The 25,009-nt window shown below is 41.7% G+C and overlaps 1 protein-coding gene across 2 annotated transcripts in view; it reads left to right on the plus strand.

Moving 5' to 3' along the window:
* The first annotated feature begins 4,738 nt into the window (after positions 1-4,738).
* Positions 4,739-25,009, plus strand: part of PPP2R2D (protein phosphatase 2 regulatory subunit Bdelta) — a 165,361-nt gene continuing 145,090 nt past the window's right edge. Inside the window, exons 1-2 of one of the 2 annotated variants that reach the window (XM_069239739.1) lie at positions 4,739-5,209; positions 5,349-5,423. In XM_069239739.1, the coding sequence (XP_069095840.1) occupies positions 5,203-5,209; positions 5,349-5,423 (82 nt within the window). In that variant the 5' untranslated portion in view covers positions 4,739-5,202. The remainder of the gene's footprint in view (positions 5,210-5,348; positions 5,424-25,009) is intronic. The other variant, XM_069239741.1, reaches the window with a different exon arrangement.

Here is a 25,009-nt window from a genome sequence, read left to right on the forward strand (position 1 = left end):
GTGTTTGGTGATAGAAGGGTGGAGGGGGCTACCCTCTTTATTCTTTTGGTTGTATCTTCGTGCTCGCTTGAAGGTCGAATGTCCGCGTCCTACCTTGCCTGACAAGGTAGCAGCTATGCCAGGTATTGACCCCAAAATGTGTACTTTCTTTGAGAAGTACATTAAAGACCCCAAGAAGAGTATTGATCGGTCCTGGAGGGCATGCCAGGACAAACTCTTGGACGTGTTGGGACCCCTGATACAGATCATACAACTGGCGGAACGTGCCAAGCAGTCGAATACACCCCTATCGACGGACGTCGTAGCTGGGTGGGCACAGAGGGCGGTGTGTCTCCTGGGCAATGCCAATTACGCCATTTCAGACGAAGGCGCCGGTTCTTGCTCATCAAAATAGACCCCAAATTGGGGGAATTGTCTTCTTCTGAGGCAGGGGCGGTCACCTAGGGCAACTTATTTGGTGATCCTTTTGTTAAGGAGTTAGGCAATTTTGTTGCCACCTTCTCTGCACTCAACAAGGCGCAGTCTTCTATTAAGAAGATATTCCCGGGCAAGGTTTTTGGAGGGGCCGGATGATGCAGGGGTCGCTCATCCGGCCGCCAGTATCAACAAGGCCCCGGTTCCTACAGGAACAACAGATGGCGAGACGGACACCAAGGAACCTTCTTCCCCAATAGAGGCAAGGGGAAGGGCAGAGCGAACAGGATCACCTGGGGAGCAGCCAACGCCCCAGGAGGGCCTTCAGGTAAGGATTATCCCTTCTTCCCCTCAAAAACTTGGCGGGAGGTTACGTTTTTTCAGACGCAATTGGGAGCTCATAACCTCTGATGCTTGGGTGTTGCAGATAGTGTCAAGTTTTCCTATCGAGTTTTGGGGAACTCCGATCCAGGAGAAACTTCCCACGTCTTTAGTTTCTTTCAACAGCGGATTCCGCCCTAATAGATTTAGAGGTTCAGGAGCTCCTTCGCAAAGAAGCCATATGCAAATCGGCTCTCCACCCCAGAGGTTTTGTGAGCAACCTTTTCCTGTTGGAGAAGGACAAGGGGTTTCGACCGGTGATCAATCTCCCATCATTCAACGAATGGGTGATCTACAGACATTTCAACATGGAAGGTATACACATGCTCCAGGATATCCTCTTGCGGGGAGTTTGGATGGTCCGTCTGGACCTCAAGGATGCGTATCTCACAGTGCCAATTTTCCCTCCTCATCGCAGGTTCTTACAGTTTCTGTGGAAAGGTCAGGTGTTAGAGTTCACCTCTTTCCCATTCGGACTGTCGTCAGCTCCTTTGTGCTTTACCAAACTTCTCAAGCCGGTGGTGGAGTTCCTCCGTTCTCGGGGGATCCGCCTCATCATTTACCTGGAGGACCTCCTCCTGATGGATCAATCCAAGTCCCAACTTATATCCAATGCTAACACGACTATTGCACTCCTTCAGGGTTTGGGGTTTGTGATCAACCGACAGAAACCGGAGCTTCTGCCTTCGCAGTCGATGATTTTTCTGGGGTTCATCATAGATTCCCAATTTTCATCTCTCAGTCTCCTGACTCCAAAGATCTCCAAGATCAAGAAGGAGTTAAGGAGGTATTGAGGTGTGACAGGATCTCACTACGGCAGCTTGCCAGAGTGGTGGGGTCTGCTCTCCTCATCGATTCAGGCCATTTTTCATTGCCCTCTTCACTGCAGGGCTCTCCAGCGCCTCAAAGCCCATCACCTTCGCTGCGGTCTGATGTATTCCGAACTGGTCTCTCTCACCCCAGAGGCGATAATGGAGTTGCAGTGGTGGCTAGACCACATGGAGGCATGGAATGGCAGGGCCATTTTCGGGCCTCTCCAGACCTGGTCATAGAGTCGGACGCCAGTCATCACAGATGGGGATCCCGATGCGAGGACATCTCGTTCGGGGGACGTTGGACCCCTCAGGAGATCAGCATGCACATCAATTGTTTGGAACTCCTCGGAGGCTCCTTTGCGATCTGATCTCTGACTTGGGACAGAATCTCCTGTGTTGTTCTTCTTCGGATGGACAACGTGTCAGCCGTGCAATACATAAACCGCCTTGGAGGCACTCGGTCGAAGGCCCTGGTGGAGCTGGCGAAAGATTTTTGGCACTTTTGCCTCCAACATCAGATCTCTGTCACAGCGGAGTATCTCCCGGGTTCCCAGAACACTTTAGAGGACTGGAATTCCAGGTTCCTGTCGGACTCCAGCGATTGGCAGCTGGATCAGGTGATTTTTCGGGCAATCATGGAATGTGGGGTCCTTGTTTAGTAGACCTCTTTGTGTCCAGGTGGACACCCATCGACCTCTGTACTTCAGCTGGCGCCCGGATCCAGGGGCAGCGGCAGTGGATGCGTTTCTGCAGAACTGGGGTCCACACCAGAGGTATGCGTTTCCCCCCTTCCTTCTGATTCGGAGAATATCAGCCCAGGTAAGTCGTTAGGAAGCGACGGTGGTCTTAATAACCCCTCTGTGGAGATCCCAGGTGTGGTTTCCGTCCCTTCTGGAGCTCTCGTGAGACTTTACAATCAGTCTTCCGGATCCCCCTCAATTCTTCGGGATCCTGTGGGACACTTCCATTCTCTGATCCTTCAGGGCCATCTATTGTTGGTGGCCTGGAAGATTTCAGGACTCGCTGGAAGGATTGCCAACTTTCACAAGAAGCTAAGAACTTCATTGCACAGGCCTGGGCTCCAAGGACAGGTAAGCGGTACAGGTCTGCATGGACTAAATGGGCTCGCTGGTGTATGGATGTGTGGACAGGCATACCGATCCCATGGGGGCCCACATTACGGATAGCCTAAATTTTCTGGCTTAAATAGTGGGAGCTGGTTTGTCTTATTGTACGATAAATTCCTTTAGATCGGCCATCTCAGTGGGTCACCCACATCTCGATAACCACCCAGTGGGGGAGCACCCTTGGTTGTGTAAACTTCTTAAGGGTATCAGACTTTCCAGACATCTGGAGCCTAGGTACTCGGAGTTATGGGATGTCAACCTAGTTCTTCCTCTGTTATCCTCGTGGCAGGACAATCAATATCTTTCTAGGAAAGAATTGTCAGCTAAGCTGGCTATGTTATTGTGTCTCATTTAGTGCAAAAGGGTGTCGGATGTCAGAGCCCTAGATGTTTTGGATAGAGTGTTCTCTCCGGAAGGAGTAACTTTACTGTTTCTCGGTGAACCAAATGCAATACCAGGTCAGTACCATACCCTGCGATTCCTCTCGCCCCTAAACTTTGTGAAGTGCGATGCTTAAAGACTTACAAGGAGGTGACAGCTGAACTTCGTCCTCCTGGGAGCGTCAGCTGTTAATTTCCTTGAAGAAACCTTTTAAGGCAGTTTCCTCCCCTTCCATCGCCAGGTGGATCAGAAAGATCTTGGCGGAAGCAGGCATCAATATACAGGAGTTCGGGACACACTGCTCGAGGTGCCATGGCCTCCAAAGCCATCCAAGTAGGTGGTAGGTTGGAGGACATCATTAATGCGGCAGATTGGTCTTCTGAGTCAACTTTAAAAAAATTATATTTTAAACCGATACACGAGGCAGCCTCTTTGGTGGTAAGCTTTGAACTTGCATAATCCTCGCCTCCGGTCCTGACATAGAATGCGCAATTTCCTAGCTATTGTGAAGGAAAGTTTTAATTCTATTAAGGACACGGAGGCAAGGATTATCCTACCCTACATGGGATACGTGTTCTTCCCACCAGGAGGTCCTTTGGAGTTTGTACTGAGGTGGTATATATATATATATATATATATATATATATATGTTTTCAGGATTGATTATTGTTGTGAGTGACCATATCTGGAATACTCTACATTTTTCGTTTCCTGCTAATTTATGGTCTAGGATGCCTAGAACGTTTCTAGTTCTAAACGGTTCTTTGAGGTATTGTTTAATGACTAATCATGGTTCTGCCTGGATTAATCTTTCATGTTTCTCCATAGGATCGGAGGCAGCGTCCACTTGAGGATTCAATGTTCCCTTTCGCAGTGAAGTTGAGGGAGAATGACGTGGTTGAGGGCATTTATACATTTGTCCGGATCAGAGTCTCATTGGACAGCGGTTGCTATAGAAACAGACTCATGGGACTTGTAGTTGTTATGTGTTTTGTTTTGAACTTTGAACTTGCTATTTAATAAAGAGTGAAGAAAGAACTGAATAACCCTCGCCTCCGTGTCCTTAATAGAATTGAAACTTTCCATACATAGCTAGGAAATTTGGCATTCTTGACGCGTAAGCCAGAATTTATTTTAGTTATAACTGAAAAAAAAAAAAAAAAAAAAAGACTATATTAAGTCCAGCACTGCAGATGGCCGAACACTGGTACTGCAACACTCTCACGTAGAAAATAATAGAGGTGGGGACTTAAAACCCCATAGGAAATCATGTTAAATGTAATTATTTAAAACAAATAAAAATATAATTATAATTTAAAATTAAAATATATAAAATTAGTACTTATTTCATAATAAATGTCAATATTTTAATAACAGCAATAATTCTTTCTGATCCCGCATCCCTCGAGCATCTACATGACTAATGCATTTTTTTTGTTTTAGTTTTTAATTAACTTTGAAATCATTGGGCTTTGTTTTTAAAATGTCCCCAAATACACCTTTAAGGGGATAGACTGGTACCCTTCTTTCACTAATTGACAAGGAGAACAAAGGTGCCCGAGATTTGCCTGAAAAAAAAAAAAAAAACACACACACACTTGGTAACTTCTAGTTCAGGTGCGGTGGTAGTCATCACGTACGTGTAGTGAAACTGGTGATGGGAGCCGGAAAAACAAGGGTTTTAAAGTCAGGAACAAGTTTCTGACAGCGAAGCTGCAACTAACTCTGCGAGCGCAGCCAGCTCTCACCGCACTACCTGCGCTGCCGACGGGGAGGATCTCCCCGGCCCCCGCACTGTCACACGGGCTGCGCCGAGGAGCCGGTGCGCGCGCTCTCGCATCCTCTCCTCCCAGCTCTCATCAGGAAGCGAGTGGTCCTCCGGAGCCTGTCTATTAAGTGACGTCACTGAATCATGTCGACTCGCAATGTGCGCCATTTTGAAAAAAAATCACGAACAGCCTGAGCCGCTCTGATTGCCCGAGTGTCCCTGCAAGCGAGCGGCCGCGCCCGGGGATCCGGAGGGAGAGGGGGTGCTGCAAGGGCCCAGGAGCCGCCGCGAAGCCCGCAGCGCCACGCCCAACGCTATGGCAGGTGAGCAGCCGGGGAACACATGGCTCGTGAGCCGGCTGGAGGCCCCCTCTGCCGACCTGGGTAGGGAGGGTGCAGGGCTGCCGGCGAGGGCATGTGTGTATTCGGCGCTCACCCTAACCTCTCCTCTGCCCCCACACAGGCATCGGCGGAGCCAACGACTTCCAGTGGTGCTTCTCGCAGGTTAAAGGGGCGATCGATGAGGACGTGGCGGAAGGTAATGCAGTGGGTGTGAGGGTCCCCCTTGAACGGGGCGTGCAGGCCCCCGCCTATTTTTTTGCAATAACATGCTGGCGGGCCCAGCCTTAGAAGCGTGTGCCGGGTGTGTGACGTCTAATGCTCTGCGTCTGCTGCTCTGCACAGGGCATGACTAAGATGTAGCCAGAATAGTCGTGTTGAGTGGGGATGGGGGTGATCCTCCCGGGGGCAGGACGGCGCTTGCAGAGGGTGCGCTGCTTTGTTGCTTCATACGTGAAGTGGCCCGCAGTGGAAGGGCTTCGGGTTGTCAGTGGCTCCTTTAGGTAGCTGACAGTGTATGTTTTGATGGATTATGGGGAATAACAGCTATAATATGGGTTGGTGCTTCACCAGCGGTGACGGCAGAATAGAGCAGTTCTGTGTTTATGATCGGCTGTAGTGTTGCATTCCAGCCGGTTATTATCACCATCATGGTAGACTAACTTCTGCTTGAGGAAGGAAGTCCTTTATTTATAGTTAGCGAGCTGTTCTTTCTGGTCCAGTGTAGCTACTATACCCCGTCACTTTTTGTTTGGGCAAGGAGTGTGTTTACGGAGCGAATTAAGAGACGGTGGCTATCCACAAGAATAATTTTTAGACATGATTATCTCTTTCACACACACACACACACTCGCTCTCCTCTTTCATTTTAACTTTATTACGTCCCCTGGGATTTGGTTTTGTTATGCAGGGTTTTGCTTATTATTTTTTCTTTGGGTGTGTAAAATTGTCTATTGCCATGACAACTGCATGGCATGCAAACTCCTTTATGTAGACTAAGAAAATTGTGTGGCTGAAATATGTGACGATTGTATCGAATAGCTATAATTGTGTCGATGTTCTTTTAAGGGTCTACGGGTGTATGTCTGTCTAGAAGTTTTTTGTTGAGATGTTATACTTGAATCTTTTGATGCATAATTCTGTTACATCTGCATATAAAGTTTATGCCACACTTTACTTTTATGTGCCTTAGTAACATTATTTAGACAATCTCCGACCATAATCTGAGTATACAGACCCATACTGTGAAGCAGTGATAACGTACTTTGTGAACTACAAAAATAGTATATAGTTCCTTTTGGAGAAGGGCTAGGAATTGACCCTTGCACTGTAGCAGTGTTTTAAATCTACATCTATTACCACACTTGTCCCAAATCTCCAAATAAGCATTTGAAAGGATTCTATTTCTTCAGTAACTTTTTTTCGTTCTCATCGGTTTCATAATTGGGTTCATTGTCATAACATTTTCTGCCTTATGCACTCTGCCTTTGCTCTCTTCTTTAGCACAACCTTGATTTCACAGCCCCAATTTTCTGTCCAGGCATTCACAAGGAACGCCTTTAGTAAATCTTCATTGTCTCATAATTGTAAAACTAGCAGCACTTGTTTTGTAGTGTTGGGATTTGATGTTATACCCATGTCAGTGTAAGTTTTTGTTTCCTCTTCTTTAGGCCTTTCCTATGGTTTTTCTGCCTTTTAAGTGGTCTTATATGTGCAAAATACAGATATCAAACAATATAAAATCCTTACTAGTAGAGCCTAATAAGAATTACTGTAGTGCTAGTCTTCTATCCCATGTGGTTTATTAGGGAAACTCACCAAAACCCTTGCGTACTACAGTAATCTGCAAGATTCTGTGTAACAAAATGCCTGTCTACAGGCTTTAGTAAAGTGAAATACATATCCACCATTAAATGGTTATTTCCTTTAACACATGCTTTGTGTGATAACTAAGCCTACTTTGTCGTAGATTTTCATGATAAACAGATAACACACAAGGAATCAGACGCAACATTAAGCTGAGCTAATAACTATTAGGCACACATTGCTAAAATTACAAATATGTATAGAACAACGGTTGGCTAAGTAACATATACATATCCCTTCTCGATTGGGTGCAATAAGAATCATTTCAGTGAAATTCTGCTCCCAGAGTTTTTTTCGTGGCGGGTGAAAAATACCCAAACCATAGTTCACATGTAACCAGATACCTTTCTAATCCATAGAACTTGAGATAATTCACCCTTAGAAGCCTATGGGTTTTATCATATGATTTTTACAATAAATAAACCAGGCCTACTGCCTTTGTAATAACTTCATAACATACAGTCCATGCTTGCGCCATTAGGCATAACATATTTCTACTCGCCAATCAAGCCTATAACTGTTATCATTGGCTGTCACCATAGCCAGTTCATACCCCTGTACTGAGGGTAAGCTTTTCCTCATGGCAACTATCGGCATACAGTCATAGAATTGCACATAAAATTATAGTTGACAAAGGAAAATACTCGCATAGGAGAGTCTAATAAGGATTATTGTAGTGCATATGTTTTATCCATAAGGTTTGTTCAGGGGCTATCACCAACACCCTTGCCTACAACAGTAATGCTCAAGATTGCTGTAAAAAATACCTGTTTGCAAGCTTTAGCACAGTGTAATAACTGCCCTTTAAAAGCATATTGTCTTTAATACATAATTTTCACAATAATGTAGGTTGGGCTTTCTTGCTTTGTCATAACGCCTCATAATAAACAGATCAAACCTAGGAAATCTGCCATGACTTTTCCCAATGAATGGAAGAAGCCTTTGCCCTTTAACATTGGCTTTACATTTTACTCCGCACCAGCCTGTTCAAGTGCACATAAACTGGCAACAATCTTGCAGACCAGACCTATAGGGTTTGAACATAGCATTTCCCAGTGCGCCGTTGGCCATAAAACATGTCACTATAACTAACTCAGACTTACAGTTTTGAGCGTAAGCTTTTCCACAAGGCAACCATCACACGCATAGTCCTAAAATTAGAAGTTATGCAACATTTCAGTTGACTACTTAGGGTCCTACGAGAGCCTAACACGGATTCTCACAGAGCAAACCTTCTGTATCCACAGTTTGTCACATGAGGTAGCCAATTCCAAAACCATTGCATTTTGTGGTAACTTGTGAGATTCAGTGTAACCAAATAGCTTTCTTTCTTTCTTTAGGCTCAGTCCATACTTAAATTTCAATTGATGGTAACATATGATTTTTGCAATAAATATGTCAGGCCTAGTGCCTTTGTTATAACATTTCATAATAAACAGGTCAGGCTTGTAGCTATTACCATTGGCTCGCAACTATAACCAACACAGTCCTGAGTATAAACATTACCACCACCATTTAAAAAGTGTAATACAAGTGTTCTTTTTAGTGGAAGCACTCAAACTCGCCCATTCAAATCTTGTACTTAGTCAACCAATGTGTGGGTGAGGCTTAAGCCCCTCTCTCAGTGGTACTCTGAAAGCTCCCTGCTGTTGATCACATATGGTCAAGTGATAGTTGCACTTTCAAGCCAGACCTAAAAATCAATGTAAATTAGTATAGCCCTGTGCAACCAATAGTGTTCCCAAACACAAACCTGTATTCTGAAGGGGAGGGTGCGAAGGTTGCAATACATTCCTCATCACTTCCTCCGCCCGTTCAAGCAGCTGCCAGAGGAAAAACAATCTTTAAATGTTCTTGTTATCTTAGACACGTTAAAAGCAGTGGAATGTCATGCCTGTGTTGAAGTTCAAACTCAGGTAGCTGGATTAAAAAAATAACAAAATAATTGCAGCCACTTGGAGAGGAATCATTATTTTCGGTGGACGTGCCCAACTTATTTTGAATCAAAACATGTATTCCTAGCTACCAATGTGTGCAAGCGGAGCTAAAACCCCACTCTGTAGGTCTCCTGAAAGCTGTTTTTAAGGTTGATCACATTACATCTGGCGATAGATGCACTGTCAAGCCGGACCTAAATAGAGTGTAGCCAGTAATCACATCTCTTCTCAAGCTCCCACCCACTCTGCGCAGTCAGTAGGTTCAGGACCGTGAACTTACAAGCTACCTGCCTAGTCTGAAGAGAACGTCAATTGTGAAAAATGTGTCTTTTAATATAGATGAATTTCAATTGAAATCATTGATGAATACCTATGGTTTGAAAATGTAAAATACCTTAATTAGGTCTGGTGTTAGCCAAAATATTTTGATTTTACTTAATTTATATGTATAATAATACACTTAAAGGTGCTTTTAGCCACCTCTCTTTATCCATTGGTCTTCTGTTGTGATTCACATTTCGCTTCTGCCCACTAATGTATAGCGCATAGGGTAATGGTTCACCCAACTTAAGCCCCTGGTTAACTTCAGTTAGAGTGATTGTATTTTGCCGTTTCACAAGGAGCACTTCTGTACCCAAAGTAGTTCCCTTCAGTGCCAGTGTTTCTGTTTTTGCTTTATAATTACTTTAGTGTTGCCTTTGGGTGTAGAGCCGAATATATCATCAGCACGTTTTTGATGTAAGCACCGGGCATGTAACTGGATTCCTGTTTCCTATCAATACTGTTGTAAATTCCTTTTGTAGTGGCCTTTATTCATCGGACTGCTATTATTTCACAGCATACCATATTGTGTCAGTTTGAAACTGTTCTGTATCAAGTTATCCTCTTTTTACTATGCATACAAGGAAGGTGTGATTATATCTAAGTACTCCAATATTTTTCACAAACCGAAAGCTTAAGTTTTACAGGATGTGAATTCATAAGCGGGCAATTCTGCAGAACACATTTATCCTAGACTCTGTTTCACCAATGGTTCTTTAATAAACTTTGCCCAGGAGGTAAACAGGGCTTTATCCTGTTTAATTTGCAGCACAGTTAAAGCACTTTTATTTAAACATCGGTGCAGTGTAATTTGAGTGTCACTATCCAATATTTTATCCTGTGACCCTTATTAAAAAGCAAACTCACAGGTGCCTCATTAGTTTCTAAAAAGGTAATACAAGTGTATTTGTGTAATGGTAAGGTAGTTCATTTATTTAGAATATAATCACATATACATCTGAAGCAGGTGAGAACTTATTAGGAGTGTCCTATATACATTCCTGACCGTGGATGGCTCATGACAATGGAATTGCGCTGCTGGGATAGCTCAGTGGATTGATTCTAAGTTAGCTATCTCAATCTTAATGCAACCTTTTCTTCTTTCTTTGCTTCTTTCCGTCTTTGTTGCCTTTTTTTCTTTCATACCTCCTTTCTCAAAGCCAAGTGGCTATCAATCAGTGCCAGACCGACTGGCTTTCTTAGGTCTGTTAAAATAGACCTGATTTTACTAAAATTATGTGTATAACGTAATTACTTATAGAGTTCTTCAGCAAAATGTCACTCATTAATCTGTTCTAGTCATTCATAGTGGCTCCTTCTGTGCAAGGGATTACTATAGCAGGCCTCGAAAAATCATAAGAATGCCACTAGATATGCAGGTCGAGTAACTTCAATAATCTACTTGACCATCATTGTAATGTAGTTGACTTGTAAACGGGTCTCAATTTTGTGATCCTAGGCAAACATTTTACTTTACAGAGTCACCTTTTTCTTTATTCTCACGTGAGCGTACCTTCAAATATGTGAGCTCAGCATTTCTGCTGTACAAAAGAACTTCTTTGTTTGATTAAATGGGCCAAACTTTTGCTCCATATATAAAAAGAATCTAGCCTACATATGGGGGGCGACACATGATCCATTACTTTGCTCTTCGTTTACAAGTAGCATTGCTACCAGACCAAGAGTGTTTCTAGGTTTCTGTTTAAACACTCGTTTTTAATAAACATATTACTAAAGCATGATGTGGTCACATACTGCCATTTACAGAGAGAACATTTTCATGAAATGTCCAAAAACCTTCCCATTAACATGCAGCTTTATTGAGAAAACTGTATAACGTATTAACAAATCAGTGAAAATCGGGCTTCAGAAAGAATTTATTATTTGCACATCACCAAGTAAAGTGTTCTGATTTGTTTCCCTATTAAAATATTTTTTTTATCACACAGAAGCATAAAGAAAGGGCTTTCACATCTACTCAAATATATTTTGAGATGTTTGTACAGTTTAATTATCTGTTTAAATGTTGTCTGTTAGGAAAAAAACTGTCAAAATCTTGGAACTCTGCAGTCAGAAGGAACATTAACTGACCTTTTGACCTCTCTCTGAACACAGAGCAAATATGACAAGAAAATGATTTAAAGGCCTGCTTCCACAGAACACCTTTTCTTTGTCAGCTCCCCATAAGGGTTCAATAGGTCTCGACCTGATAAAATATGACTAGATAGCAAGGGGCCAGAATTTCTTTTGAGGCATGTAAAGTACTATGTGCTTTTTTTAGAGTAAGCCATTGTGTGGTGTCTTTTTACTTATTTATTTAATTTTGCTTAATGTGGGCTCAACAGCTTCTCGAATAATGAAGGTTTGCAAAAAACAAGATTAGCCAAAAGAATGACAGCTAACACCAAACCTATTGACTTTGACAATGTTTTTTTTTTAATTGTGCTTCAAAATACTCAATGGAGATGAGGATTTATGTATTTTCTTTTTCTTTAGGTAGAAGACAAAACATTTTAAAACAGTAGCATTTTGTGTATCTCCAGTAGACTTTGAGTATTTCTTCAACTCTGTATGACATACAGCCCATATTTGACTCATTGAATAGAAACTGTTTATTAAACTCCCTGCAGTTCATTTTCCTATGAAAAAGAAGGGGCTGAGTGAGGATGGACTTGAAATAGATTAGCCTGCAAGTTGAACCAGAAACAAATTAAAAACGGAAGGACTTAGAGATGTATAGAGAGGTTGTTAATACATTTGACAAATTGCTGTCTCGGAGGCACACCACAACACAATAAGAACTGGTTTAAGAAATCTCTAAATTAAAAAAATTGTAGTTTAGTAGTTGTCATAACTAGTCTAAGTTGCAACCATTTGATAAAATTATGGGCCATCGAGGCAACAGAAGAATAAATTTTTTTTCAATTTGACTTCATTCATTAGAAATTTTGTTACATTAAAAGAAGAAGAGCATCTGGTTAGGCACGTAAAGTTCTGGGCTTTGCTCTTGTGATATCTCGAGGAAGGAAGGAAGTTAAGATGTTAAAGGATTAGCATCAGATTTTCTCTTGTATCTGGTGGGTAGTCCTAAATTTATAAGTTGATAAAGCTAAGCGTTTGCTATTGTTGCATTTGTGCTCTTAGTGCAAGACTTGCTGGAAGAAGATCACTGTGTGTGCGTGTTTTAAAAAGTTTTATTTATTTATTTTTATTTGGATTTTTCCTGAACATACAGGGACTTTCTGTTCTCCTCTTCCAATGGCCTTCTGAAGTGGCATTCACGTTTTACTTCTGCCCACCAAAGCATAGGGTGCCCTGGGTCAGACCACTTAAACCAATTCCTGAATTCTACTTGAGTAATGTAATTTTGCTTGTGCACATCCAGAGTCCAAGTTGTGGTCTTCAATACCAGGGACTACTTGCTCAACATGTGCTTGTTATTTTGCTTTCAGTTTCTGCTGTGTATGTCTTTTTTTTTTATTTATTTTTTTACGTTTCTATAGGATGGTCCAAGTGCTCCCTCATTTCCACTAGGCCCTAGTTGATGTTTGCCGTGTGTCACAACGGACAACTGTTAGACCTAGCGTCCTTAGGGTGGTCTTACCCCAGACATTTTGTCTTTGCCTTCTGTTTTGTTGCTGTTTCTTTTTGTTGGCCTTAGAATTCTGAGCACTTTACCACTGCTAACCAGTGCTAAAGTGCATGTGCTTATTCCCGAAACATGGTAACATTGGTTTATCCACAATTGGCATGTTTAATTTATATGCAAGTTCCTTATACAGTGGTGTACCGTATACCCAGGGCCTGTAAATCAAATGCTACTTGTGAGCTTGCATCACTGATTGTGCCACCCACTTAAGTAGCCATGTAACCCTGTCTCAGGCCTGCCACTGCAGAGCCAGTGTAGTGTCACTGCCACCCAAAGTTGGCATTTTAAACCTTTTGCCAAACCTTACAACTCCCCTTTTCTTATATTTAAGTCACCCCTAAGGTAGGCTCTAGGTATCCCATAGGGCAGGGTGCCATGTAAGCAAAAGGCAGGACATGCACTCGTAAGCTTTCATGCCCTAGTAGTGAAAAATCCCTCAAGTAATATTTAATTACTGTGAGGCCTGCCCCTTCATAGGCCAGCATTGGGAATTCCTTATACTATATTTAAGCTGTATTTCCTGATCTGAGACGAGTGACTGCATCATGTTTAGTACCATTGGAATGGTAATAATAAATCATCTTCACTGGTAAAGTTGGATTTATTATTCCTATTTAGAAATGCGGCTTTTAGAAAGTGGACATTTCTCTGCACTCTGCCCTGTGTGCTTACAGCCTATCTCCAATACACAGCTGGTTTTGGCTAGGTGACGGTTACAGTTGTGCATTCCATTCAGACACCCACAACACAAGATACTCAGCCACATGTGCATTCAGCTGCATACTGATGGGTCTTCCTGGGGAGAAGGTTGGGAGGGACTCACACGTACATCTCAAAGGGTAAGGGCTGGAGTTCACACAAAAGGGCTGATTACCTCCCACTGGCAGTCTGGAGCCGAGGCTTACCTGAAACGGGGACCTCAGCACTTCACAAGAATTCTTTTGTAGTCACCCCCCAACACACACACATCAGAGGCACTTTCCTGTATAAGCACCAAGAAGAAACACTGCTGGAGCCAAGGCTGCTGTGTAAGAAGGAATGCCACTTTTCTGAGTCTGACTGTACCCAGGAACTGCTGGCTGCCTGCTGACATGGGCCCTGTCAGGAAGAAACTGTAGCACATCTCCAGAGTGACTCTGAGGCTTCTGACACCCTTTGTATCTGTCACTACATCGCCTGAAGACACACTTCAGACAGCAACTGAGTCAGTGCCAGCCAGATGACTATCATCGGGGGCGTGAATTCGCTGCATCCAAAACTTTGCAACCCAGCGCGATCGCCATGCTGCCACAAAGACTACCTACGGGGCAGACACTGCCTGAAAGAACTGGCAGAGTGTGCGGCATCCAACCTGCACGATCGGATTACCCAAGTGTTCACACCCCCATCCACTCCCCCAACAAGCCCGCAGTCAGCAGCATGGACACCTTTCGTGACCTGCCTTGGGCCCGGGCACCCCGCCGACAGCATACGAAACACTGTGGACGGAATGCCTGCAGCGTGTTAGTCGATACCACTGTGGTGAGTACTTTTTCTTGTCTGCCTGGACTGCAAGCCCAGCTCCGGGGGCTGCGTAGAGTTCCCTGGCTAGACTTGAGCAGACCCTTTTGGCTTGCACAGCGCCCCTTACCACCCCAAGTACATCACAAACTATTGAAAAGTCACCTCAGTGACATTAGAGATAACTCTCCGACTGGGGCATGACTCTGAGACCGTATAATTTCAAAGAGCATTCTCTTACCATAACACGTCTTAATAGGGGCACAGTGCAATTCCCACTACTTATTCCAGATTTTGGCATACGCTATATTGTGCATGATACATACTGGATTATAATTGTTTTAGATTTGAAGTTTGCTATATATCGTACAAATACTTCACACATTGCCTCTGAGGGTAGGCCTGCCTGCTCTGCACCAAGCTACCAGAAGGCGAGCACAGGTTATCTTTAGCATGTATCTTACTTGCCCTGACTAGAGTGGTGGGTTCCGCCTGCATAGGAGCATACCCTCCCCAAACAGAAACCCCATTTCAAGCTACGGCATATGTAAGACTTTTAAAGCAGCTCCTGAGGCTCCGCCATGGTGAACCACTCAGAATCTACGGACATTTGCTGCTTTCCGAGCCTGAATCAGCCTTCTAAAATGCAGATTTAAACCCTAACTGATTGTCATAGTCAGAACTGTTTTCCGTGGGTTTATAGCACTGCAATAATGTGTGCATCATGTGTACTCATTCGAGGACCATGTTCCTTGGGACTCCAGCACAATAAGCTATGCTATGTTTCTGAAAGCTGACCCTCTCTCAGTCTGTAAGCAGGTGATAGTCACCTTGCTGCTCCAGATGCATGACTTCAAACAATGGCAAACATTTTTTATATATGCATAGTACTTGTTCCTAAAAGATGCCAGTCACCCAATTTATGGTATTCATTTTACCGTCTTCCAGCAGAGCGGAAGCCCAGATCCTGCTGACAGAAATCGAATGTATGACCTATCAGTTAGCATTGTCTTCAAGGCAATGAATGTTCAACTTATTGGGCCATCCCATGAGGATTCTGATAGGTAGTTTCACAGCGCAGCAGAACCCCAAGTACGTACTTCTGATCTTCTCCTTTCCGTTCCCTTTTTTTTTTTTTATAGAAGCATGCCTGTATTTGAACTTCCAGCCAAGTATTTGAATAGTTAGACACAGGATAATCGGGATTTTAGCATAATGGAATATTGACGTACATACACAGCCTAAAAGTGAAATAATTTCATTCTTGGGCAAAAAACAAAATGGAGCCTACTTCTCAGTTTTGACCACTAGAATACTTCTAAAAGTTGAGATGTTTGCAATACTTGACATTCTCAGTGTGCTTCACAGACTGGATTTCTTGGCAGTGACAACAGATGCCTTGTTGGGAGACAGATGTTTTTGGATCCTTTCTACATGTGTCTGTCATATTGCAGAAGCTCTGACCAAAGTGCAGTCTGGGAGAGAGAGTTCAAATGTACAATTCTGTGGCTCCCTTCTGTTGAATGCTTCTCCTCGCTTTTGTGTTCCTGGCATATCATTCAGATCTGGCCGTGGAAAGAACAGCTGAGACCTTGGTGCTGAGACCTTGGTGCTGATAACCTTTCTCATAAATTTAGGTAGTGGCTTGTCTGAAGAGCTTGACTATAATAGATGCCAGATCCATTTACTGGGAGCCATACCTGGCCAGTACTATCAGCACATGGATTTGCTGAGGTCCGCCTTTTTGAGGAGAATGGTTTCTCTAATCTGCAGCATGTGAACTGCGTTTTCTCTTCTCTTAAGCAGCTACTGACCTATTGCAGAATTTGGTCTGTTGCTATCTTTCTTCTCCAGTTTTCCTACAGCGCACTAGGTCAAACACTGGCACTTATGTACTCGATCACTGTGTGTTGCCTCACTAAAATATGGACAAATATTTTTAGCTATAACCCCTAGACACTTTCGTAGATATTATTGTATCAGACCAGTGTCTGAAATGAGAAGGTACTGTCAGGTACAAAGTACCTACTCGTTTTAAATTTGAAAGGGAGAATACAGCACTTCTCACATGACTGCCGTGCTTTAAATGAGAGCATAGTAGTAGTGCTCTGTAGCAAACCAGTACTCGTGGATAGCGATCGCCTACACGTTTTTATATTTCCATTTCAATCACTGTGCCAGACCACAGTAGGTTGGGATGTTTGCCATCCTCCTCTTCCCACACTGCCCTCCTTAAAGACCATTTAACATCCTTTGCTACCCTGTGGCCCATGCTGGGCGTTTAACAATTTTGCTGACTTCTTATGCTGTGCCTTGCCTAACTTTAGTACAATCTTAAAGATACTCGAAGCTGGGTTGCCAGTCATTTTTTTATTTTCCAAAAAAAACAAAAATAATTTATTTTTTTATTTTTACTTGTATAGAGGAGTTTTCTGTCAGCTCTCTAAATTCATTGGTCTGTTCAGGTGTCATTCACCACAGTCTGTAGCATGGACCAATGGGTCATCCCTCTTGTCTGCACTAAGTGACAGCATTATATTTTTTGCACAAGTGCTTATCTGCCTAAAAAGACTCGTATGCCAATCCCTGTTTTCATTTATGCTTTAATTTCATGCTTTTGAAGTGGCATATGTTCATTTTTTCAAACATATTGACATCACCTGTAAATAGAGACAATTTTAATTTTTGCTCCCTGTACAGTTTGACTGTCTATTACACGTTTCTTTTTTAAGAAGAAAAAAGCCAGACCAGTTGGCTTTGCCAGTGCTTGTTTTACACTAGTTTTTACCAGGCTTCCATTATTTTAGAAAGATCTGTAGTATGTTTTCACTACTTCGATTCTTTCAGGCATAAATTTCTGAAGTAGGAAAATCTTTGTATGTGTTTATTTTTGCCAGTGTGCCTATTGGCCCTTGGGTGTTTTGTTTGTAGTTGTTTCTCTTGGTGCGTTAAAATACTTTTTTCTATCTGTGTGTGGTCCCTGTATCTATGTCCATGCACAACATGTGCTTGGAAATCGGGTGCTTTAAGGATAGATTTCGTTTCACCGTTACTGAGAGCCTAGTGGGATTATCGCACCACGGAGTGTCTCTCTTGGATATAGATATTTACTTTGAAGATAGGTTTCCCAGCTATATTCTTAGCTATCGATTACTCTTCTCCCCGCACTGCGCATTGAAGTAACGCATGAAGATTTCTCTATTATACGACGTATTATGGAATGTTTTGTACTTATTATAGATTTTCTACAGAGTCTTACTAGGACTGATTTCCTATATAAAACTTATTTTGAATCAAGCCCTGATGAAGTCCGTGAGAATACTCTCTCATAGGATGAAACACGTGTTGGCTATGGTTGCTACATGAACATTAAAGCTTTGGCTACTGCATGAATATCCGAATTTAAGGATGATTTGTTTTATATTGATGGCGAACTTTGTACTGCAAAAATAAATGGTGTATGAACTCTCTATGGTGTTATTGCCATTCCAAAGCTAAAGTCTCTATACCGTATTAACTTTTAATCATGAGTGCCCTGACAGCTGGCCTTTGCTTTAAGGATAGCACTAAAAATGGGAGAAGGGAAGACGGTACACAAGTACTAGAATTCAAGGAAACAAAGCTGGCTCAAGTATACGAGCGACTTGGTATGTATTATACACTGAATAAATATGTGCACTTATGTTTAAGTTGCATTCGTGGCATTGGAGATATTCCCACCTTATGTGGTGTCACGGTGAGTCAGAGTCTATGCACCATCACGTCATGTGGTGTTTTTGCGGGCCAGAGGGCATGCCGTTTTACCACTTCCTGTGAGGCCTCTGTTTTACCCTCAAAGCTGCTGTGGAAGCTTAAAAGTTAGTCTCTATTGCCAATACAGGGGTTTTTTAGTGAGTGAAAAGAACATTTTGGTTTTGCAACAAGACCGAACCTGAACTGAATTGCCACCTCAAATCTACAATATATTTGTAGACTCCTTCCTCGCGGCTCGCCCCTTGTCTGTTCTCTTTCCTGACCCGTCATTCCTGGCTGTCTTATTAGCTACTGCGCCTACCCACCTTGGCCCTCCCTCCCCTGTTAATCCCAGCTGCTTTCTCTTCTCTTCGGGACCACGTGCACCTGGATTGGGAAATCTGGTATCAGAAGATGCAACATTACTGCTCTTTTTCTCACCATTCTCACAGCCGCCACTGTACCTGGTACATGGGGCTTCCCTGTTTATTTCAGATATGCAAATGTGAACACAACCCGTTGTGACCCAGGGTGCAAAAAAAGTATTTTTAAGCAGTGCTCTGGGGTTTGTTACCAATTTGAAGGAAGGCTGCTCTTATTGACAGTAACACAGCCACACCAGAGCGGTCCACAACACTTTATTGAACAAATGGCTAGCACCCATAAGTGTTAGTTCTAGTCCTATATGCCTGCATGAGGTGGGCTTCTTCATATCGCAGGTGTTTGATTGAGGATATGATTCTAATAACTAATGGACTTGGGCCTGAATGTTTCAATTAAAATTTGTGACTTTAAGTAATGGTATATGTAACACAAAATTGATTAATGCTAAGGATAATTGCACTATTATCCCTTTTCCTAGGTTTCATCCTTAAAGATCTCTCATTTTATTTTTGCCTACAAGAGCGAAATGCGTGTTGGCTGAGTAGTGAACTGAAATTCATAATTTATTGGTCGCATACCAAAGAAAGCACATGCAGCTCTTGAAGGATTAACTGAATAACTCTCATTGGTGATAAATCTGTGACGCCCTTGCAATAAATAGGAGTTTAACTTTGAAACTATATTTCGAATGAAGCAGTAGTCCAGGATTTTAGGTGCTACTTGCCTGTTTTCCATATTTGTGTACAGTGTGTTAGGCTGAGTAGCCGTCATTCCATGCAAAGGAGAACATTTGGCACCAAAGGTTGAATACTATGGGAAATAAATAAAAAGGTAGTACTAGTGCATGTGCAATATCTCCTGAGACCTCACACTTTAATCCTCTCCCATACCGCCACCTTCCCACAAGCCAGGAAGCGCGGCTACAGACAGTGGATCCCCTTTGGGTTTTTTTCACAGGTTATTCGAAGCAAGTTTGAATTGGCAATTTAACTTTGACTGTCATTTGGCTCTTCCTTGGGTGAAAGAGAGCTGTATTTATTCTGAAGACTCAACAGAAAATGCAAAGATGCAAATTCACTTATCCGGGCTGGGCATCCTATTCACAACTGTTCAGCTGTGTTCGCCTTGCTGTGACTCTGGCGAGACTTTTGGCTTTAGTACTGGCTTTTGGTTGGCCAGTAGCTTTTAAATGTGTGTGCTGGGTGGAACTCCTGCCGTTGTTGTTGTTGATTAGATTAAGGGGAACCACAGTGACCATATCACCATTGCAGCTGTGCTCTCTTGAACCTCTTTTCCCAAGGCACGATATTGCAGACAAATTAGACAGCATATCTCTTGTTACAGCTGCTAGAGACACCTAAATTGTATTTGTTTGTTTGTTTGTTTCTCGTTTTCTTTCTGGTGGCCTATCAGTAAGTCATTAAGTATCGAAACTTCAGGATTTAACACATTAGGATAATGATGGCATTTTTAGTTTCATCCTAACACTAAGTATCCGTTTTTAAGTACTATTGTAAGTGTGTGTGTTTTTTTTTTTTTTCTTTTTTCTCAGTGTATTTTTTAACTGATGCATAATTATTGTGATATATTGCTGCTGTTTTATGAGATGTACACTTTTGTGATTTTACCAAAGATCAAATAAAATGTATGGAAGGAGTCCTGTTAATCTCAAAGTGCACTCTTATAGTTGATACTCAAAGCTAGCTCTCAGATGAATATGGCAATTGAACAGTACGTAGATGTTCCGTCTTTTAATTTACCAGGAACCCACGAGAGTTCTACAAGGAGAGTTTCTGATCTGTAGATTGTTTATCTTGAAAGTGATTGTGGTTTGCATTGCTTTGGTTTTCATTGTAGAGGTGGTTTAGTAGTGGTATTGCATTTGGTTTTTTTTTGGGGGGGGGGAGGTGTTTTTCTTATAATTTATCTTTACTTCCCATAGTTTAAGTGTTTAAAACTGTATGCAATGGGTTTGATTGAGAGAGCTTTTTACCTTTTTTCTGCTTTCAAGAGTACCTTGCAAGATCAGCAGTTCTGCCCTGGAAACAGATAAGCTTTCTTATTAATTTATTCTGAGGATTTGAGACAACTTTGACAAAGCTTATTTTCCAGCCTTTCTGTTTGAATACAGGCCGCTGTTCTAGACCGATTTAGCTTTTTGCATCATCCTTCTGCTTGTTTGTTGTCCGGTCATGTGCTATGTTACAGATTGTAAGTTTGTGTATGCAGTATGTACAGGAAAGATTCAGGAGAGATGCAAAGACTGCCAGACCTCTGTTGTACCACAATTGCCCTCTGTTGGGAACCCTTCACAATTCTCAGCCTGTTACAAACCACACAGGAAAATACTAGGACCATAGTGTCTTGGTAAGAACTGCTCACCTTGAAGTTTGTGCTTTGGAAAAGTGAGCAAGATTCTCTGACCAGCAAAGGACCACGTATGCTGCTTGCTACTCAAGAAGGTTTTGCATTAAAGCAACCGGGGAGCCTTTTAGTTGAATTTGTGCATTTTGGTAGACCCTTTTAGGTTGGTTTTAGTCAATATTTTATGTTTCTTTGGACGTTTCTCAACTTGGATCACCTGACCTTTTTAGATTTCACCTGAATCCTTTTCAGGTTAATTGACCAAGTTTAAGCATTTGTTGTAATATTTATACTTTCTGTTTTTGTAGGTGTCATTTTTTTGTCAACCTGCAGCAAGACCTTTTTTCTTCTCTTCATTAGCCCAAGAAGGCAAACCTTAAGATGTTTTACAGGGGTCTGGAATTTCATAAAATATCTACTTGTCCATGGGATAGCCTGCTTTATAAATCTTATTGTCCTGTAAAAAAAAATCTACTTGTCCCTTTGGTGCCATGTGGAGGCGTGACAAACTAAGGCAGTAATCTCATTATATAAGAGCTCTCATAATAGCCTCTCAGTTTATAACAGGGCGAGTGCTATAGTAGAGCTTTAATACTAGCAATTTCCTCAATTTGACACTTTTCCACAGATCTACATACTTGGGCTGAAGGTAGCAGTAAACAATAGTTCCAAAGTTGGAATGCCCTATTGAGTCTGCAAACCTACTAACTTGCACGTTTGGAAATTTACTCCTGACTAGGGCAAAAGGAAAGCTTCTTCCGTGCTTGGAGGGCATGTGAATTTGTAAACGATAACAGATTTTCACATGATTAAATCTACACATGCATATTTGCTTGTGCTAAAAACAGTTAACAAATAATTTCTAGGAGTATGATTTACTAGTCTACTTTTGTAAATTTTTGTAAGTTCATGAAATACTTTAAACTGCATTAATGCAATGACATATATACCCTGGGTGTTCGGTGCCAGGAACTACTGTGTAATATGTGCTTTTTGAGACCAAATTGTTTTTTTCTTTCTTGTAATTATTATTTTTTCTCCATTTTTACCCATGTTTGTTACAAAAGTGAGGGCTCGGCAGCTCCCACAACAAGAATGTTTTACAAAAACCATGTCAAAGCAAGACACGCATTGACAAGACAAAAAGATTGACTAACAATGCTGGACCAATTTGCTTTGCCAGTGCTTGTTTATTTTCATGTTCCCCTTAATCTTGTTGACACTCTTTATATTGAGTTTCCATTATGAATAGGTTTTGGAAATACTAGCATGTACATTTTACTAAATGATGCTTCAAAAAAACTGTACCTAAAATCAGTTTACCAAACCCTTTTTTTTCCTACCTGCTTTTTCGTGTGAACATTTTATTTTGAAAGCAGAGTCCTCAATGTTGCTTTCAAGCTTCTGCACATATTAGAATTCTGGGAGCATTATACATAGCCTCATATTTTTGAATCTTGCAAACGTGTGCACATTTTATTTACTGGAGCCACGGTCAGTAGTGCTTACAACATTTATTTGGAGTGCTCAGTCTAATAATAAAGACTGTACATTAATGAACCATAAATACAAGTTTGAACAGCATTAACTCATGAACCCAAAGATTACCTCATCCGTAGAGAATTCCCTGCCCTATTATGCAGTACTTTTAACTGGGAGCCAAAGAGTTTGTGCTGCAGGGGGTTGGGCCTAATTGTCTCAAGGACAAAGTAAACATGAAATCTTGTTGTCCTTGACCTCAAAAAATATGTCCTGGGCATAGACAGGCTTGGCTGTTATTGGAATGGGGTGCTAGTTACCAGCTTCCATTATTAAGAAATGACTGGCATGCCTAAAAGATTTAAAAAAACATGCTACTATTTAGTAAAGACTATGCCATATAAACCTACCTGATATATTTTCTTAGTTTTCAAGGGTTATGGGTCAAATATGTCTTATGATTGTAATTAATTTCTAATGCTTAAACCTAATGAATGTCCTATTATTTCATATAATTAAAGTCCTATATAAACATTGCTAGATTTCTCAGCTCTTTGGTTTGTTTGTGTAAATATCCTACATATAACTTATCCTAAAAGGTTATTGGTGCTGCCATTAGGAAGAAAGCCTGGTTTACAGTACGAAGATTGTATAGGCTTTGTACACGACCAGAAAAGACAGAAGTTGGCTAGAGTCCAGTTCAGGACCATCTGTACGTCAGAAACCTCCATTTAACCGTAGGCTGGTTTAAAAAAAAAAAAAAAAAAAAAAAAAAAAAACAATTATTAAAAACGTCATTGTGCTATGTTTTTGTATCTGAGATGTAATTGTTTTTCTCTTCTTATGTGGTCATGTTGCAATGTAATACTAGTGGATGTAGACCACTGATGCTTTGTTCAGTTACACATTCAATTTTGAGCCCTTTGTACTGCACTTTCATATGTTTTCTTTTTTGGCTTTAGAAGAAACAATCCACGCCTACTAAAAGATTTAGACTGTGTACTGTACCCATCATTCTTTGTGTCCTTAGGAACAAAGTATCCAGTAAAACTAGTGTAGCTGCTCCTTCACTGTCCACTGTTAATGTTGGCTGTCCTGAATAAAATGCAAGATGTTTTGTGATTTTGTTGGTTAGATCAGCAGTAGTCCTTTTTTATTTATTTTTATTTTAAGAGCCCTTCTTACTCTGATTTTTTGGTAGGTGTCTTTAGGACATACATTTTATATTGATCAAGAGTGTTATCATTTTTCGGTACAGAGGGTTAGGACTAGGATACTTCTGTGCTCTAGTACGACGTTTACCAGTTCTCATAAGAGCAAAATCAATTTCGTTTTGACACTCTTGTGGCTTTGCCGGGACATGCCTCATTTTGGCTTTTGTGTGCTTGATTTCTTCTGTACAAGAGGCTAAGTGGTGAATTTCGTTTCATGAGCAGTCCCCATTGTGCTGCCTTTTTTTTTTTGTTAGCCCCTTCGCTGCCAGGCCATTTCCTCCTCCAGTGCCAAGCCTTTTTTTTCACTGTTTGGGGCAGTTTGTGCTTTGGCCCTCATAACGTTTTGTCCACATACGCTACCCACGCCAAATTGTGTCCTTTTTTTCCTAACATCCTAGGGATTCTAGAGATACCCAGAGTTTGTGGTTTCCCCCTGGAGGAGACCAAGAAATTAGCCAAAATACAGCTAAAACTTTGTTTGCGGTGCTAACATCACCATCTTCCCAGCTTTCAGGAACAGACAGACTTGAATCGGAAAACCACATGTTTCAACACAATCTTGGCATTTTACTGGGACATACTCCATTTTTATTATTATTTATTTTTGTGTGCTTTCAGCCTCCTTCTGGTTAGTCACAGAAATGGGTGTGAAACCAATGCTGGTTCCTGGACAGCTAAACATTTCTGAAAAGTAGACAAAATTCTGAATTCAGCGAGGGGTCATTTGCGTAGATCCTTCAAGGTTTTCCTACAGAAAGTAACAGCCAAAATAAAAATGAAATTGAGGGGGAAAAAAAGAGCCATTTCTGTCCATGTTTTCTTCTATAACCTTTTCCAGCTATGGCAGATTTCTTTAAAGCAAGATGCCCTTATGTCTGTTGGACTCTTCTGGTTGCGGGGATACATAGGGCTTGTAGGTTCATCAAGAACCCTACGTACCCAGAGCCAATAAAGGAGCTGCACCTTGCAATGGGTTTTCATTGTATACCAGGTATACAGCAGTTCATTTGGTGAAATATAAACAGTGTAAAATAGGTATCAAGGAAACCTTTGTATTCCAAAATGGGCACAAGATAAGGTGTTGAGAAGCAGGGGTTATGTGCACATCTCTGAATTCCGGGGTCCCCATACTAGCATGTGAATTACAGGACATTTCTCAAATAGACGTCATTTTTTACACACGGTCTTTCGTTTGGAAGGAAAAAATGCAGAGAAAGACAAGGGGCAATAACACTTATTTTGCTAATCTGTGTTCCCCCAAGGCTTCCGATTAAAAATGGTACCTCACTTGTGTGGGTAGGCCTAAAGCCAGCGACAGGAAACGCAACATGGACACATC

Source organism: Pleurodeles waltl, chromosome 6 (genome assembly GCF_031143425.1).
Source record: "Pleurodeles waltl isolate 20211129_DDA chromosome 6, aPleWal1.hap1.20221129, whole genome shotgun sequence".
Classification (NCBI taxonomy): Eukaryota; Metazoa; Chordata; class Amphibia; order Caudata; family Salamandridae; genus Pleurodeles; species Pleurodeles waltl.